A 19,231-nucleotide genomic window follows, 5' to 3' on the forward strand; every position below is an offset into this window, starting at 1 on the left:
ACTTCACTGAAGCTGTTTATCAGGTTTAGGAGTTCTCTGGTGGAATTTTAAGGGCCACTTATATATACTATCATACATCTGTGAAAAGTGATATTTCACTACTTTCTTTTCAATTTTTATCCCTTGATATCTTATTATTGTCAAATTGCTCTGGCTAGGACTTCAAGTACAATGTTGAATAGGTAGGGAGAAAGTGGGCAGCCTTGTCTAGTCCTTGATTTTAGTGGAATTGTTTCCAGCTTCTCACCATTTACTTTGATGTTAGCTACTGGTTTGCTGTAGATTGCTTTTATCATGTTTAGGTATGAGCCTTGAATTCCTGATCTTTCCATGACTTTTATCATGAATGGGTGTTGGATTTTGTCAAATGATTTCTCCGCATCTAACCAAATGATCATGTGGTTTTTGTCTTTGAGTTTGTTTATATAATGGATTACGTTGATGGATTTCCGTATATTAAACCATCCCTGCATCCCTGGAATAAAACCTACTTGGTCAGGATGGATGATATTTTTGATGTGTTCTTGGATTCGGTTCGCAGGAATTTTACTGAGTATTTTTGCATCGATATTCATAAGGGAAATTTGTTTGAAGTTCTCTATCTTTGTTGGGTCTTTCTGTGGTTTAGGTATCAGAGTAATTGTGGCTTCATAGAATGAATTGGGTAGAGTACCTTCTGCTTCTATTTTGTGGAATAGTTTGTGAAGAACTGGAATTAGATCTTCTTTGAAGGTCTGATAGAACTCTGCACTAAACCCATCTGGTCCTGGGTTTGTTTGGTTGGGAGACTATTAATGACTGCTTCTATTTCTTTAGGTGATATGGGACTGTTTAGCTCGTTAACTTGATCCTGATTTAACTTTGGTACCTGGTATCTGTCTAGAAATTTGTCCATTTCATCCAGGTTTTCCAGTTTTGTTGAGTATAGCCTTTTGTAGAAGGATCTGATGGTGTTTTGGATGTCTTCAGGATCTGTTGTTATCTCTCCCTTTTCATTTCTGATTTTGTTAATTAGGATGTTGTCCCTGTGCCCTCTAGTGATTCTAGCTAAGGGTTTATCTATCTTGTTGATTTTCTCAAAGAACCAATTCCTTGTTTGGTTAATTCTTTGAATAGTTCTTCTTGTTTCCATTTGGTTGTTTTCACCCCTGAGTTTGATTATTTCCTGCCCTCTACTCCTCTTGGGTGAATTTTCTTCCTTTTTTTTCTAGAGCTTTTAGATGTGTTGTCAAGCTGCTAGTGTGTGTTCTCTCCAGTTTCTTTTTGGAGGCACTCAGACCTATGAGTTTCCCTCTTAGAAAGGCTTCATCATGTCCCATAGGTTTGGGCATGTTGTGGCTTCATTTTCATTAAACTGTAAAAAGCCTTTAATTTCTTTCTTTATTCCTTCCTTGACGAGGTTATCATTGAGAAGAGTGTTGTTCTGTTTCCACGTGAATGTTGGCTTTCCATTATTTATGTTGTTATTGAAGATCAGTCTCAGTCCATGGTGGTCTGATAGGATGCATGGGACAATTTCGATATTTTTGTATCTGTTGAGGCCTGTTTTGTGATCAATTATATGGTCAATTTAGGAGAAGGTACCGTGAGGTGCTGAGAAGAAGGTATATCTTTTTGTTTTAGGATAAAATGTTCTGTAGATATCTGTTAAGTCCATTTGTTTCATAACTTCTGTTAGTTTCACTGTGTCCCTGTTTAGTTTCTGTTTCCATGATCTGTCCATTGATGAAAGTGGTTTGTTGAAGTCTCCCACTATTATTGTGTGAGGTGCAATGTGTGCTTTGAGCTTTACTTAAGTGTCTTTAATGAACGTGGCTGCCCTTGCATTTGGAGCATAGATATTCAGAATTGAGACTTCCTCTTGGAGGATTTTACCTTTGATGAGTATGAAGTGTCCCTCCTTGTCTTTTTTGATAACTTTGGGTTGGAAGTCGATTTTATTCGATATTAGAATGGCTACTCCAGCTTGTTTCTTTAGACCATTTGCTTGGAAAGTTGTTTTCCAGCCTTTCATTCTGAGGTAGTGTCTGTCTTTTTCCGTGAGAATGGTTTCCTGTTAGCAGCAGAATGTTGGGTCCTGTTTGTGTAGCCAGTCTGTTAGTCTATGTCTTTTCATTGGGGAATTGAGTCCATTGATATTAAGAGATATTAAGGAAAAGTAATTGTTGCTTCCTTTTATTCTTGTTGTTAGAGTTGGCATTCTGTTCTTGTGGCTGTCTTCTTTTTGGTTTGTTGAGGGATTACTTTCTTGCTTTTTCTCGGGCGTGATTTCGGCCCTTGTATTGGTGTTTTTCTGTTATTATCCTTGAAGGGCTGGATTCGTGGAAAGATAACGTGTGAATTTGGTTTTGTCGTGGAACACTTTGGTTTCTCCATCTCTGGTAATTGAGAGTTTGGCCGGGTATAGTAGCCTGGGCTGGCATTTGTGTTCTCTCAGTGTCTGTATAACATCTGTCCAGGCTCCTCTGGCTTTCATAGTCTCTGGTGAAAAGTCTGGTGTATTTCTGATAGGCCTGCCTTTACATGTTACTTGACCTTTCTCCCTTACTGCTTTTAATATTCTATCTTTATTTAGTGCATTTGTTGTTCTGATTATTATGTGTTGGGAGGAATTTCTTTTCTGGTCCAGTCTATTTGGAGTTCTGTAGGCTTCTTGTATGATTATGGGCATGTCTTTCTTTAAGTTTGGGAAGTTTTCTTCTATAATTTTGTTGAAGATATTTGCTAGCCCTTTAAGTTGAAAATCTTCATTCTCATCAACTCCTATTATCCATAGGTTTGGTCTTTTCATTGTGTCCTGTATTTCCTGGATGTTTTGAGTTAGGATCCTTTTGTGTTTTGTATTTTCTTTGATTTTTGTGCCGATGTTTTCTGTGGAATCTTCTGCACCTGAGATTCTCTCTTCCATCTCTTGTATTCTGTTGCTTATGCTCGCATCTATGGTTCCAGATTTCTTTCCTAGGGTTTCTTTCTCCAGCGTTGCTTCACTTTGGGTGTTCTTTATTGTGTCTACTTCCTTTTTAGGTCTGTTATGGTTTTGTTCATTTCCATCACCTGTTTGGATATGTTTTCCTGTTTTTCTTTAAGGACTTTTAACTCTTTAGCAGTGTTCTCCTGTATTTCTTTAAGTGAGTTATTAAAGTCCTTCTTGATGTCCTCTACCATCATCATGAGATATGCTTTTAAATCCGGGTCTAGCTTTTTGGTTGTGTTGGGGTGCCCAGGACTAGGTGGGGTGGGAGTGCTGTGTTCTGATGATGGTGAGTGGTCTTGATTTCTGTTAGTAGGATTCTTACTTTTGCCTTTGGCCATTTGGTAATCTCTGGAGCTAGTTGTTATAGTTGTCTCTGGTTAGAGCTTGTTCCTCTCAGGATTCTGTTAGCCTCTATCAGCAGACCAGGGAGACTAGATCTCTCCTTAGTTTCATTGGTAGGAGTACTCTCTGCATGCAAGCTCTCCTCTTGCAGGAAAGGTGCCCAGATATCTGGTGTTCAAACCTGCCTCCTGTTAGAAGTTGTTTTCCACTCACCAGAGGTCTTATGTTCCTGTGGAGGTTCCTGTGAGGACCTTGGGGGTGTCCAGAAACTCAGCGCACAAGGAACCCTGGGGCTGGGGTGTACTGGAAGGGACTTGTGCTTCTGATCAGGCTGGGTTATCTCCTTCCTTAATTAATGCAGTCTCAGGTCCCGCACAATTGGATTGGAGCAGACGCTGTGTTCCACTCACCAGCGGTCTTAGGATCCCATGGGGGATCCTGTGTGGGTCCTTGTAGGTGTTCGGTGACTCAGCGGGCAAGGAACCCCGGTGCTGCAGTGTACCGGAAGGGACTTGTCCCAACCTATTTTATATGGACGGCCTATGGACTGTTTGAGATATAAATTTATCCTGGCACTATTTTAAAAATGTCCAGGCAATTAGGGCAATTTAATAAATGTCTAAAAACCGCCTTCTTAAAAGGACAGCATTTTTTTTCTATGAGTTGTATATGCATAAGCAATTGTAAATTTGAGAATTAATAGCATCTGAGGGAAAAACAATCTTAAGCAATTGTGAGCTCAGAGATATAGCATTGACTATTAATATACAAATTAAGGTTTGATTGTTTAGTATTTTAGAACACCATTTACAGCACACAACTAGATTATTTGTGCTGAAACAGGGGAAACTGTGTGTCTCAAGGCTCTGCCCAAAAGCATCTGGCAGCTAGCTGGGCCCATGTGGGCCAATGATTGGCTGGGAGGATGAGAAAAATAACTTTACAATAATGTTTTTTTTTTTTTTTCTGGTCAAAGAATTGTCTTGGGCACAGCTAATATTTAATTGCCAATGAATATAATTAATAACAGTTATAAAAGCTTTCTTATTTTTTGTAAAACCTTTTGTAGTAAACTAAAACCGTAAGTAATAAAAAGATATTATCTCTGAATCTTTTGGGTGAGAGCAAGGATTTAAGGTAAACTTCCCTTGAGAAGCATTAGTTAATAGAACATTTTTCACTTAGGAAAAATATACATTGAAAGATTAAAACTCTTGGCTTCTTGTATAGAAGCAGAGACAATAAAATTTTTTCTTACATAATGTAAAGCTATATTAGCCATACCTAGAAGCAAAAATTTCCAGTGATTACCAGTTCACTAGAAGCAAAACTCTTTGAATTTAAGCATTATTCTAAATATCTGAATAGATCTGCAACACTGTTAAAAAGAAATTTTCTTGAACACAGGGAAATACTTTCTCAGGCACTGTTTGTAAAACACAAGAAGGCCACAAGCTGCTCTGGGGCTGCACAGAGCCCTGTATTGACTCAAACGTAAAATATTTTTTAATCTGAGCATTTTGGCCCTCTTGTAATGAGGACCGATTCTAGATGAACAATTTAACTGTCTACGCCTCTAATTTTTGATACTCTTTTAAAAGATGACTTACAGTTAAAACGTTCTTCACAACTTTAGTGTTGTGAAAAAAATTGCCCGTACTGCAGTTTCCTGCCAGGCTGCAACTATAGCCAAACTGATTGTTTGAGGGTCTAATCTATGCACAAAGACAAACATAGCTAGATAACTCTGTCCCAGTTTTGTATGAAGTGAGCTGTATTAGCGCTCTCATGAGATGATACTCGTAATAATCTTAATTAACAATATATGGGTGAGTAGAAAATCTTAAAATTGTAATCAAACTGCAAGCTGCAGTCAATGGAACACTGGCAGTTTTAACCATAATTTTCAAGTTTCTTTTGCAACGTTAGGATAATATCTACAACCTTGGGAAAGCAAAACCCAAGTTTAAAATAATTTATCACCTTTAAAATCAATATTAGAAGCATTACTATCATGTTATGAAGTTTGGCTGCCAATTAATATCTATGAATACATGTAAGCTTTAATGTTTTAATAAAGAGACATTGTTTTAAATCTTATCTTAAATTTTACTTTTAAGGATAGGAACCACATTAATTATTATCTAAACTAGAAATATCTTTAGAGACCCAGCCTCTTGGCCTGCCTTATGCCACGTGTCGGAAGGACTCTAAACTTGAGTTATCAATTTTAAGACTAACCATCTGTAGCAATGTAACAATTATTAATCTTAACCAACAACTTATGAGCTGATTGTGAAAACATGCAGAGCACATTACCAATAAAAAAGAACTAAATGAAGCAGTTACATTTAGACCAATCAGAGAATATTAATTTTTCTAGTACAATCATAGAACAAAAGGCACTTTATCATTTGTCAAATACATTAATCATGAACCATTTATCAGCTTTTTTACCCCGATATTAAGAGGCTGTAGATTCGCCCTTTTTTTTCCTAAAATGAACAGTTTTTCCAGCAGGGACCCTCCTGCCAAGTGTCTGATTCCTGGTTGAAGCACGTGGCAGCTCTCGGCTTTGCAGATAAAGCTTTTTATACCATCTTTATTATCCAACATAAAACATAGAACATTCATTCATACAGACTGGACACGAACATACACGAATTGAACACGAGAACAGATTGGTGCACCAGACATTAGATAAGACCCAAAAGGGGGCAGAGTACTACTTCTGCTATAAGGCCCAGAGAGAACAAAGCATGGCACTCCTGACATTTCTCTCTGCTTTTTGGGACATTTTCCTCCCTCATGATGCGTTTTTTTTTTTTTTTTTTTTAACTGCGGCCATCCGCCTGATCATTAATTTCCTTTTTAATAAACTCTTTCTTTTCTCATGCCTAAAAATGTAGCTTCTGAGAGCTACGGCTAACCACCTAACAGTTCCTAGTCCCTGATAAACCTCCCTACTGAACCTAAGTGAATTAGCGCTCCGGTTTAGCGCTGTTTCAACTTAGCCCATATTGACCTTCTGCGGTATGAATTTCCTTTATTTTCTTCTTCTATTGAGCTCCAAACCAGCAGTGCTTCTTCCAAATGTCCTTTGCTGTTTCTCAGTCCTGCGTTGTGTGTGGCCAGCCGACCACATGTTTAGGTTCTAGGCTGGAAAGGCATCTTAGAAACCTGGAAGAGAAGAAGGGCTAGGTGGGCAAGAAAAAGATGCAGCTAAGACAGTCATTCTGATCAAAGCTCAATTTTACTATTCTGCACCCAGTTATGAAGCAGGGGAAGGGGGCCCGATTCCTGCCAAATAATCATGTTGTCCAGTAGCAGGGTGACCACGTGATGGCTTCGGTGCAGCAAAGCAGCAAGCTCCAGCAGTGGGCATGGCAGAACGATTGAGTGGCAAGCTCCACCCCTGAGCAAGCAGGTTTCAGGCTGGGGGAGGTTACAACAGTTAACTGAATGTAGTCAAGACAAGAACTGGATGCAGACACTGAATGAGAGCACATGTAATAATGCTGATTATTGACTTCATGTCTGTGCTCTTTATAATCTTCTTTCTTACAACTCCCATTACAATTTGCCTATATAATTGAAATTATATTAGGTAGTGCTGTGCTGCCCTACATTATAAGTACTAACATGGTATTTTACTTAAAATTTTTGTATGATTTAGTAGTACTTTTGTTAAGACAAAGCAAAAGTATCATCTAACACTTTAAAATTACTGAAGATTCAAGAGGGCAATTTATCTTTGTACTTCTGCAGAAAATTAGAATCTAGTCTAACTAAGATAACACAACATTTTGGAAGAAAGATGCACCCTAGCAAGCCTGAACTAGAAGCCAAGATGGAGAAAACCTCCACAACAACCATGACCGTTCCCCTGGTGCTGTGGTAGACAGGGAGGAAGGTGATCCAGACACTGCAGAACACCAGCATGCTGAATGTTAGGAATTTGGCTTCATTGAATCTGTCAGGAAGGTTCCTAGCTAAGAAAGCCACCATGAAGCTCCCCAGAGCCAAGAAACCCAAGTATCCCAGAACAAAGTGAAAGGCAATGGCTGAGCCTTTGTTGCAAATAATGATGGTCTTTCCATATTCAGATTGTGTATCTCTGTCAATAAAGGGAGGAGATGTTACCAACCAGATTCCACAGAGAGAAAGTTGGATCAAGGTACAAACGGGAATGACCAAGTTAGGTCCCCCTGATGCCAGCATCCCTTTCATCCTTCTCCCAGGAGTAGTGAGCTTGAAAGCCATGAGCACAGTTATTGTTTTGGCCAGCACTGTAGAAATAGCCACTGTGAAAAATACTGCAAATGTGGTCTGCTGCAGGATGCAGGTGGCCTGGTTGGGATGTCCAATGAAGAGCAATGAGCAGAGAAAACAGAAGACTAGAGAGATGAGCAGGATGTAGCTGAGAATGCGGTTATTGGCCTTCACAATGGGAGTATCCTTGTACTTCACAAAAGTGACTAGTACTAGAACTGTGAGGGCAGAGAGGAACAGGGCCATGCACCCTAGAGTCATCCCCAATGGATCTTCATAAGCCAGGATTGACACACCTCTTTGGAGGCAGTGGGTTTTCTCTAAGTTGGCATACTTATCATCTGGACACCTCACACACTGTTCCATATCTGCTGGGAAGAACAATAAACCCTTAAAAGATATCCTAATTATGTAGTTAACAATTGTGTATTTGTGTTATTCAGTGGCTATATCCACAAATATTTTGGTGTTGGACATCTATTCCATTCCTTTTTGCTGTAGGGACAACTAAATTAAGATTTCTCTCTATTAACCTATGCATTGTGATGGAACAAAACCCCATCATAGGGAATGGGACAGCAAAAATTATTTATTAAACAAAAATAATGAAAAATGATGAATATTAATAGGTATAATCTCATATTATTTAATTCCTCAAGCTTTAAATTCACTGCTCACTGACAAGGGTAGTGTGGAGAAATAATTTTGATGCCAGTTGATGAAATACATTATGGACTTTGTTTTCATTGAGAGTTGTGTTGTTGTCTGTATCTACACATAGGCACCAAAACGTAAAATTTCTCATGCAAATATTTACAGAAAGGAATATTTTCATTCTTGAAGCTATAGGCCTCATATACATATGCATGTCCCTTTTACTGTGGGAAGATCTCTTTCCTCCCAACTGCACATTCTATGGAATGAAGGTTATGGATAGTCACATTTATCCCTCTTTCCTTAGCTAGGCTGTGATAGATGATAAACACTCTCCCATCTTTTGTTGCATTCTTGAAATCTTAACTCTTGTTCTAATTATTTGACAGGAAGTGCTTAATCTTTTAAGCCATCTAAGCTCTTAAAATATATTTCACTAAACAACTGTTACGTTGAGCATTGGCTCTTTGTCAGGGACTAATCTGGGTGATGGAGAGAAAGATCGTGGACTGGTTATGTAGTCCAGTTTCTTTGTACAAAGAATCAAAGAAGAATAAATATATGCATAGATTATGCATAAAATTTTTGTTTAAAATTAGTTCCACATGTATGTCCCCCTAAACTTTTTCCATATAATATAAAATAAGTAACTATATTATTGTGAAAGAAATGCGGTTTGTAGAAGATATTGCAAGTTATTTGCTGTGTTTGAAAGATTTAGACATTATTTAACTGATTAAGTTCTGAAACATGGAAATTTTAGGTGTACAATTTCCATCTAGGCCATATCATATTTCTAGGGTGGAAAGAGTAGGCATTTGAACATCATTTTTTCTTCTGCATGCAAGCATGTACCTGTTTCATTGGAAACTTCATTTTCTGGGCACTGATCACAATCAAAGCAGCAGTCTGCTGTTTGATTCTGATGAATTTTCCTGAATCCAGCAGTACATGTCACACTACACATGGAGGAGGGAACCTGAGCCAATACATAAATATTTTATCGTATGTGTGTGTAGAGTTCATTGTACTTATAATGACCCATAGATTGATAATGAGACCTTAACAGATATGGCTATAAATATTTCTCTGATGACCAGTATTACTTAACAATTTCTGGCACAGTATTTTTTGTATTACCCTGCAATGTACTGAATGTCATATAATATTTATTACTTTATGTAATATTTTATATGTAACATTCAGGTTGTAGCAATTTAAAATTTTCCTTCTAAAACTAAGAAATCCAAAAGTAATGTTTATGTGGCATCATTTTCTGTCTCATGATTTGTTAAAAAAAAAAAAAAGAACACACAGTTGTATGGAGTGAGAAGTTAGGGTAAATCAAGAAAGAGATGTTTAATGAATATGAACAAAATATATTATATAAGATTCTCATAAAATTAATGAAGTTTTCATAACTTAAAAGAAAACCCGGAACCCCCTATCCCATCCTGATATTCCCCTGCTTCGATGAGGGAGCTACCCCAATCACCTGCCCACTCCTCCCTAGTACCCTGGCATTCCGTTATGCTGGGCCATCAAGTCTCCACAGGAGCAGGGTCTTCCCTCCCAGTGATGCCAGATAAGGCAACCCTCCACAGAGGAGTGTAAACTGGGAAGAAGGATAACATTTGAAATGTAAGTAAGTAAAATAGCTAATAAAAATATATAAATTAAAAAAGGTAACTTTGAATCTGGAGAAAGATTTCTGTTAATTAATACATGCTATACTTAATTAGGCTGTAAATATATTCACAACGAATCAGAAATTTTCATGTTTTATATATAGTCACACACACACACACACACACACACACACACCGAGCTATAAATTTAATAAATATATTCCTGTATTGTGGATGAATAGGCATGTGGGTGCAATTAAATATGGAATTCAGAGGCCTTTGATCTCTATAACAAAATTTACATGAAGTTGAGAGTCATCATATTTTGGTGCTTGTAACTGAGGATGGTCTTTTGCAAGAGTAGCAATTGGTCTTAACCACAGAGCTATTACTTCGGTCCCTCATAATTTTAAATTAGATATTTTGAAAAAAATTAAAATTGTGGTATACCCACTGATGTTCCTCCTGTGGCCCAGTCCAAATCTTCAGATATATGAAATTGCAGGCTCCGTGGGAAACAATGTAAATAGCTTCCTATTTTCACTTTTAATCCAAGGCCTTGTGGAAAATTCCAAATGATGAAAATGTCATAATCTGCACACTGATTTTCCCTATGCTTCATGTTCACCAGTTCTCCAACAGGGTTAGTAAATATCCTGGATTTCAGCATGGAAGACACCTAATTGAGATGCATCATTATATGTTTACACATGCACATCAGTAAAAAGAATGGGAAATTGAGAATTTCCCATAGTTTCTTAATGAATTTCAGAACGACAGCTGTAGTAATGTAATTCCTTGTAGTAAAATACAATATGCCTCATGAATAGTTAAAAATTAATATACTTCATATTAACATTCAATGGTAAAATGTGCTAGAAAAATTATTATCAGATAACAAGTAACATAATGTGTGTGTGTGTGTATGTGTGTGCATGTTTATCAAAAGTAGTGTTTTAAAAAAGAAGCCATGTATGTACAAAGGAATGGAAGTCTGAATGTCCATAAGTTGTTGAAATAAAGAATGACTGTGGGTCTTTCATGTACATAGAGTATACATATATGAGATATGTGTAAACTGAATAAAATGTGCAGTCCTAATCATTTATGATTTCCTAAATATGTGTTAATTTAAATGAATAACTATTAACCACAGTCCATGTACCAATTCTTTTTTTTTCCCTTGAGGCATGGTTTCTCTGCATAGCCCTTGTTGTTCTGCAACTCACTCTTTAGGCCATGCTGGCCTCAAACTCAGAAATTTGCCTTCAGCCTCCCAAGTGCTAGGATTAAAGGCATGTGCCACCACTGCCCAGTCCATGTACCAATTCTTGAGAAATTATTCTTAGAAAAATATTCTAGTCTAGTTAGCACTTTAGGATTTCATGATAAAACTCTTTTCTCCCATTTTAAAATTTGATGAGATGTTGAGACACGTTTTCACAAAACTCTGATATTATATAACAATGTATTGTCTCCTATCAAATATGATCCTTGTGCATGATATTTATCCATGTTAAACGTTCATTAGGGTGTTTTGCAGTGTAGAAATTTTTCTGTTGAGAGAATAATCTCTAACAAATGTCCAGTTGTTTCTCTGGGTCCATTTAAAAGATCCCATTGGTATATCTAAGCATAATGATATTTTATTAACTTTACCTGCTGACAGTCAGTGAATGTTCCTTTGGGTACTTCTGTTTGCTGAGATTCTACTTGTTGAAGAATGAGTTCATGGTAGGTGTGGGCCACAGCATACACAGCATTATACAAATTGTAGCCTTCCTCACTCAGGACCATGTCATATTTGTGCAGTGCTGTCCATTCCGATGTGGTGTTGAATGTAATGTGATCCATTTTGCTATAGCTGTTCATTGAGGTTGAACAATTAAAGTAATTCCATCCCAGTATAGACTGAGAAAGGTTTACTGGGTATTTGTCGGTGTTCATTGTTTGCATAAAATTCTTAAATTTAGCAATCTCACTGTGGTGGTGTTCAAAAGTGACAGTCCCGTGAAAGAAATCAAGGCTAAATTCATTTTTATTTGTGATGACATCCCATTGTGAGGTTGTGATCCAGATTCTCCTTACACCTAAATCTTCCCACCTTCTAAAGCTGACTTCTAGGGTAGAGTTCATTTCACCATAAATGATAACAACCTTTGCTGTTGATTCCATAATTTGTATGTCATATATCGTAGCCCTTGTCATGTATATCTGAACGTTTTCTGGGATCATATTAATAAAAGCTAAACAGATTCCATGTCTTTGCATTTCTTCTCTCAAGTCTGAGAGAAACTGAATACCTTGGTCATCATCTGAGATGACCAGTCCTATCCATGTCCATCTAAAATGAATCATCAAGGCGACCATGGCATGGGACAAGTGTGTGTCTTTGATGGCTACCTGATGGACATAGGGAAACTGGTCATGGTCCCTGAGGTCAGGATTAAATGGTCCAAAGAAAACCTAAAGGATATAGAAGAGAGGATGAAACACCCACCTGAGAGATATGATTGTTAGAGTGTTTTCACTCATACACATGTAATGTTTTTCACTTTTCAGAACTCCCATTAAAGATCTTAAGATTGTACTATAAATATCATGTATTATTGCTATTAGAGTCTAGAGTATTCCTGAGAAGTCTGAATGTCCTGGAATTGAAAACAGTTTTGCCTGTTTTCCCAGTACATCTATGATTTGATTATGTAACTCTTTATTATATGTGTGTGTGTGTGTATATGGGTATAAAAGGGCATTCATAAATGCATGCTGTGTATGTTTTCTTGCAGTCACATTTAAATGGATTTTAAAAGTTGTTCACTTGGACTGGAGAGATGGCTCAGTGGTTAAGAGCACTGACTGCTATTTCAGATGTCCTAAGTTCAATTCCCAGGGCCCACAAGGTGGCTCACAACCATTTGTAATGGGATCTGATACCCTCTTCTAGTCTTTTCAAAAGTAGAGACAATGAACTCACACACATTAAATAAATAAATATTTAAGAAAAATTTTAAAACACATCCAGTGTCACAAATTCTTACCTTTGGTGTCCTAGATTGAATTGACATTTTTAATGATGTTTTCCATGATGGTCCTGTAAGGTATATGTAACAGTCTGGTGATAAACAGTCATAATTAATAAATTTCACATCAATATTTTCTTGTGAATAATTTTTATGCAGAACTGACCATTCATCTCCACACTGACCACCAAAAAGCCAGACTATCAAAGACATGTTGGGTAAAAGATCAGGATTCTTGTTGATTTCATCAGTAGCAAAAAACAATACCAGAAAAAACTCGTATCTTCTTGCAGGTATTCTAAAACAAGGTATAATGATGATTAAGGGAGATGTTTGAAATATAAAATTTCAATTGCAGTGAAATTTGTAACATAAGAGATGTTAGATTTCTGTCTAAATGTATTGGAATAAGCCTAATAAATTAGAGAACTTTAGAGTTGAATACAATTTAAGTATTTGTAGACATAGGCACTATGATATGATAAGTTTGGTATTTATGAAAATCAATAAAGATTGTTTTATCTCTGAATGCTAACCTTGAACTAGATTTCATTCCTATTGATGAGACTATTATAAAATAATCTTGGAGTTGTAATTCCACAGGTATAAAAAAAGCATTACTTAAACCACATATGATGCACATAACACATTCTCCTTAAATTTTTTATTTAAATGCTTTTTATACTATGGAGAGCCAGAGTGCTGCCATGTGAGCAGTGTGTATTGCTAAGGTCAGAGAGCAGTGTGTATGGCCAAGACCATGAGAGCATTGTGTGTAGCCAAGCCCTTGAGGGCAGTGTGTTCAGCCAAGAGGAACTCTTATCTATGTTTCATCTGTAGAGGAACTGTCTCAAGAAGAGGTTTGTTTGTTGAAGTGCTTATAAGTTGGAGCTGCAGAAATAAACTTTGAGCCTTGATCAGAACACTGTCTTTTCTCTTTGCTCCTCTCCCTGCCAACTCTTTTCATTTCCAGCACTCCTTTTCTGGTGAGTCCTGCTCTACTGTAAGCCGCTGGGTACAGGTGGCACCCGAACAGGGACCTAAAAATGGAGGACTTGCTGAGAAAAGCTGCTTCTTTTGGAGCATCCACAGAACAAATTGAAAGTAAAAGGCAATTCCAAGTACAGGTAAGTAATTATATGTGCTGATCGATGGGCTATTAAGAACTGTACTCCAAGGAAACAATTGGGCTGTGATGGTGCTTATCCAAAGCTGACTCACCTAGGATAGTAGCCATGAAATGAGACAGGGCAGTACAAAAAAAGGGTTCCTTTGCAGCCTGAAAGAGCTGCTTCAAGCAAGAGGAGCAGGGTTTAAAAAACAGACATTGGAAAACATGTTTAATCCAGGTGGACTCATGCTGTCCATAGTTCCCAGAGGAGAGTTTAGATAAGGATACCTGGGAGAAAGTTGGAGAAGTCCTAAGGATCACCCAGGCAAATCCCATTACCCTTTGCCTCTGTACGCTTATAAAAGATGACATTGATGGCAATAAGGACAGGGAAAGTTCACAAGCATTGGAGGTTACTCACGAACAGCTGGTGGAACTTAATGAAAGAATTAATTAGACAAGCTGAGGAGGAATTGGGGAAGTTAAAAAAGCAGGGCGCTAGGGTGCAACCATAGGTAGCCGCTACTGTGCCTCCTCTCCCTTCTCTAGCAGAATTCCTAGAAGAAGGAAAGGAAGACTTACACCTTAAACAGGAGAGAGAGAGAATGGGTTTCAGAAAAGCAGTTGTCCCTCCCGTCCTGGCCGCTTTAGCAAAAGAGAAGGAAAATGAACATAAGCTATTTCAGAGCTCTGCTGGGGACAGGAGGAAGTCAGGAGACATCCTGCTTCCTCTCTGGCTCCTACTGGAGAAATCCTTAGTTCTGGTTCTGGTTATCTTAGATAGCATATCCCTTTGGTGGCACATTTAGTTCTCTTTTCTCTCTATTTTGTCCTTGATATGCCAATATGTCCATGTCTGTCAGTTTATGTCTGTTTTTTAATTTTTTTTTTGCTTGCTTATTTCTCTGTGTTTCATGTTGAAAGGAAAAATGGTTAAAACTTTATCTGCTGGCTGTTTACCCCTTGATTTAGTTTTAAATTGTCAAAAGAAAAACGCAGTCTCAATTTGCACAACAAAAACTGATAAGATTCCCATCACCTGTAGCTGGGAGTCAGGCACATCTAAAGAAGCCCTGCTATGGGCTGATTGCCTGCACTAGCTGCTCTGAAACGGGGTAGAAGCTCTTCAGCCCTATGGTAAGCGAGCTGATGGCTGTTTTTCCTAGAAAAATCTCTGTGATTGTGTTTATTGGGTTTAGAAGGTGACAAGGTGATCCTCTCTTGAAATTACAGCTAGAAAATAAGAAATTTTTGTCAAGTCTAAATATATAAGATGTGTGTAGACACTTTATTTTTTTCCCTGACTGGTTTTAATAACATAAATATGTTCTGCATGTCTTCGTAATAGATTATTGGCTTATAAGGTATTGGGTATGATTAAAAGTTTGTAACACTGGTAATAGAAAGTTAGTTTAAAATGGGTAACTCAAGGTTGTAGTCATTCTAAACAACAACACGTGGCATGGGCCAACCCAGGGAGACAGGTCTCTAAAGGTACTGCTAAGTTGGTATAATAGTTTATGTAATTCTTATCCTAGAAACTATACTATAAAAGATAGGATTTAAAACAAGGTCTCTTTAATGAAGTATTAAAAGCTGCACCATTATGTATTCATACATACGATGTATTTTGTTTAAATTTATTTATCCATTTCAAAGTATACAAAATGATACAATATACCATATAACCAGAAAATTATCCTTTTGGCTTTTTACACATCAATTTAATATTACCTTTTAGTGTGTTGTTACTATGTCAATTTCATAAAAAAGGTATCAAATTTCTCTTAACATTTCAGTCTTCCTAATTCTATGAGATCCTTTTAGTGATGTCTGAGTACAATATCTTGTCTTCATATGATATGTCCTCATCTGCCCCAGCACAGTTGGCACTTATCTGTTACTATTAGCAGCTACCCCTCATTAGGAGTAAAAATACCAAACATGCTCATTTGTATTTTTCAATTGAGAGTTTGGAGGTAAGTTTTTCTTTCTAAATCTGAAACATGTATTGAAAGAGTTCACATATTTGTAATTATAAACTTTATTATGGCTTATAAAAGGGTCACCAATGAGAATTTTCACTATTTTTCAATGAGGTGTGGGATAATACAGGATACATCAGAAATGAGATTCCTAATGATCTAACACAGAAGTATAATAATGTGAAGCCACTATCACTATCCAAATGTTCATAGTATACTTTGGCTAACAATTGGAAAATGTATTCTTTAAATCCCAAAGACATGAAAACTGAATAAGAGATGGGATGAGAGTGAGAGACAGAAAAGCACAGGAAACTTTGGTTCATGAAAAAAGGAAGTCCCAGGCACATTGATTAATTCAAAGGTGAGTGATTTCAACACTCCTTCCCTCATGATCTGCAGCCACCAATGAAAACATCTCTCACTTGGGATCTCAGAACTAAGTAGCCACCTTGAGAACAGCTTCTCATCCACAGGAAGTCCATTTGTTCTCCTAGATTTTCTCCCATGTTATTTCACTATTTATTCAATAATTAATAGAAATATTGGCCATCTCTCTGAAACCGATAATAAGCCTAACATGTGACTAGACATTTGTACAATTGGACAAAAAGGTTATTCTGGTAACAGAATATGAAGCCTGGCAGTCGTTTTCTACATTCAGTGTCAACTCCAAAATGGCAGGAGGTTTGGACCTCATTTAAACACCATTTTAAAAAGCAAATATATGTACATTCACAAATATATATGTATTATATATGTACACACACTAATATATATGTATATATGTACACATATATGAATATATATATATACATACATGTGTACACATATAATGTTATACATGTAATCAGGTATTGTAGGCCAACACATACACAAATATTGCAATGTATGAATTTATGCCCAAATGGTTTGGAGGCCAAAATTAGATACCCTTTTCATGACAGCATTTAGATGCATGTTCATACTGGAATCGTTGGCAGACAATAGAATACAGGCAGTGATGCAGTCTCTGTATGTATAGCTTTTGCCAAAGGTGTGAATTGTGAATTCAAGACAGATGAAGAGACATCTTTCACCATATGATATCCACAAATACTCAACAGAGAGACTCCAGTCTCTCGCATTGTCTGGCACTGTGAACTGGAATCCAATGTAGTAAAGCTAAACTAAACTGTGACACATTTTAAAGTAGTAAAATAGTGATTGATATAATTAATTTTCAGTGTTTCATAAGGTACATGAGGAAGAAGAGGACAGAACCTCACAGTTGGTGTACACAGCTAAATATTTCGAATACATAACATTGAAATAGGAACTAAAGTTAATGACTTACCTATAATCAACAATATTATAAAAATTGATTTCAGTACTTTCATCGTATGTCCAAAGGAAAAAATTACAGTCACTTCTCATATCTCCATCATTTTCTTCATTATTCTTTATCCTCCAAAAGCAAATGGGTTCAGTTACATGGCAGAAGATGAGTGAAAACTTCAGGAGACAAAAGGAAATAGTGAAAGTACCCAACTTCTTCATGTCTGCTAGGATCTAAGATGGAGCAATTGAGAAATCCGTTTCTTCTGCAGACAAACATCACACACACACATACACCTGTGTGTCTCTTTTAAGGCTACTGCTCTCTAAAGATCCACTTAATTATATTCAACAGTTCCTTTCCATTCATTCTATGTCATGCTCCCTGGATACATCAGGAAATTTCTGGCCTCAAGCTCTACATCTGAGATCTGAAAACTTTTGATCAAAACTTTTTTGAAAACATGTTGTGAAGATCATGTTTTCCATTCTCAGGTGCCATGATTTCATTCATATCCATGACATAATTCTTCCCAGGGATAATCTTCCCCTGGAGAGCTTAGACCAGACCATGTCAACAGCCATATGTGTAAACACGATGGATTTTATTAGAACCTCCATAGTAAGACAAGAGTTGAGAAGGCCATAAATGTTTCATATTATTCAGACTTTGAGTTGAATCATGGGACATCATGTCTTCCATTGTCTAGTGTTGGGAAGGGCAGTCTGACATGCAGCATTGAGCCAGGAGTGTGCATTCTTTCTGTTGTTCATATAGTATTGTATGCTAGTCATAGTTACAAAATCTACTTAAAATTCCTGTGATTCTAGTCATCCGGAGAACATGTCATTATGCTAAGTCCAAAAATGCCTGGAATTGTAGAGATTCAACACCTATCCTGTCTAATATCAGAACTTGTGCAGACATTCACTCAGTTACTATGCTGATCTCTTACCTGTAATCAGTCTCTGGCACTCAGTGCCATTTGATGAAACATTTCTTTAGTTGATGTTTGTTCTTACTTCATTAATATGATTGAGAACAATTTTGTGCATTTACTCACAGGAATAAAAGAATTTAGATGTCATTTAGGAGAGAGAATTTTATTGCTAATGTTAGTATATATCTTATATTTTTTATTCATGTCTAATTGGTATTTGTTTTAAAATCGCTCTGTCTTGGATTACATTGTAACAACACAGATGTATGTCTGTTATGCTAATTTTTGTAACTTGGTTAGATTACAGTGAGTGACACAGATGGAGTATTGGATTTGGTTTGTATTTTTTGAACTACCTTATATTTTTGCCTACACTGAATTACACATATCTACACTGAATTAACTGGAGTCTTTAACTCGATTGTTTGAATGGTTGTTATGTCACTAGCTTATAATAAAATCTTGCTGTGGAGTTTATTGTACTCTATTAGTTACTATGAATAAGAATTTGTTTCATACTTTGGTTGAATTATGACTTTGCCAGTTTAAGTAATTTTCAATAGTTTTGCAGACCTATGGATTGGGTAAGTTGAGTGTTTTCTTGAGGTAATCTCTACTTTTTGTATACTTGGTGGTAATACACACCTCTATCTGATTTAAGGCTCCTGAAATATACAGAACTGGAGGTCTGGAAATAGACATCCTAAGGATACCCATCAGATTTCCTGGAATGCTGAGTCATGGAAAAATAAGAGGAGGTACACCTGGGACTCAAGGCTAGGGGACAGGGGTGAATATTCTCCTGACCTTGGTGGAAAGAGTAGAGACTTTTGGGTTGAGAAGAAATGTCTTATGTACATTTTAGCAAATTGTTTCTGTTAACTGTGTTTTTGCTTACCAAGATTCTCTGAAGTCTGTAAAGCCTAATAGAATTAAGCTCGAGGAAGCCACAGTATTGACTGGAAAACCCTTTCTGATTTCTAA

The 19,231-nt window shown here is 36.9% G+C and overlaps 1 protein-coding gene across 2 annotated transcripts; it reads right to left on the reverse strand.

Moving 5' to 3' along the window:
- Positions 1–5,890: 5,890 nt before the first annotated feature.
- On the reverse strand, positions 5,891–17,606 carry LOC110294659 (vomeronasal type-2 receptor 116-like). 2 transcript variants are annotated; one of them, XM_085836995.1, is made up of 6 exons: positions 17,326–17,606; positions 12,912–13,191; positions 11,530–12,336; positions 10,325–10,549; positions 9,098–9,221; positions 5,891–7,956 (listed from the first exon to the last, which is right to left on the reverse strand). In XM_085836995.1, exons 1-6 carry the CDS (start codon positions 17,526–17,528, stop codon positions 7,052–7,054), a joined length of 2,544 nt encoding a protein of 847 aa, XP_085693121.1. In that variant the 5' UTR covers positions 17,529–17,606; the 3' UTR covers positions 5,891–7,051. The 2 variants fall into 2 exon arrangements, with proteins under 2 accessions (XP_085693121.1, XP_085693122.1); XM_085836996.1 differs by lacking the exon at positions 9,098–9,221 and having other exon boundaries at positions 10,321–10,549.
- Positions 17,607–19,231: the final 1,625 nt, after the last annotated feature.

Source organism: Mus caroli, unplaced genomic scaffold, assembly GCF_978045245.1.
Source record: "Mus caroli unplaced genomic scaffold, Mus_caroli_1 scaffold_4, whole genome shotgun sequence".
Classification (NCBI taxonomy): Eukaryota; Metazoa; Chordata; class Mammalia; order Rodentia; family Muridae; genus Mus; species Mus caroli.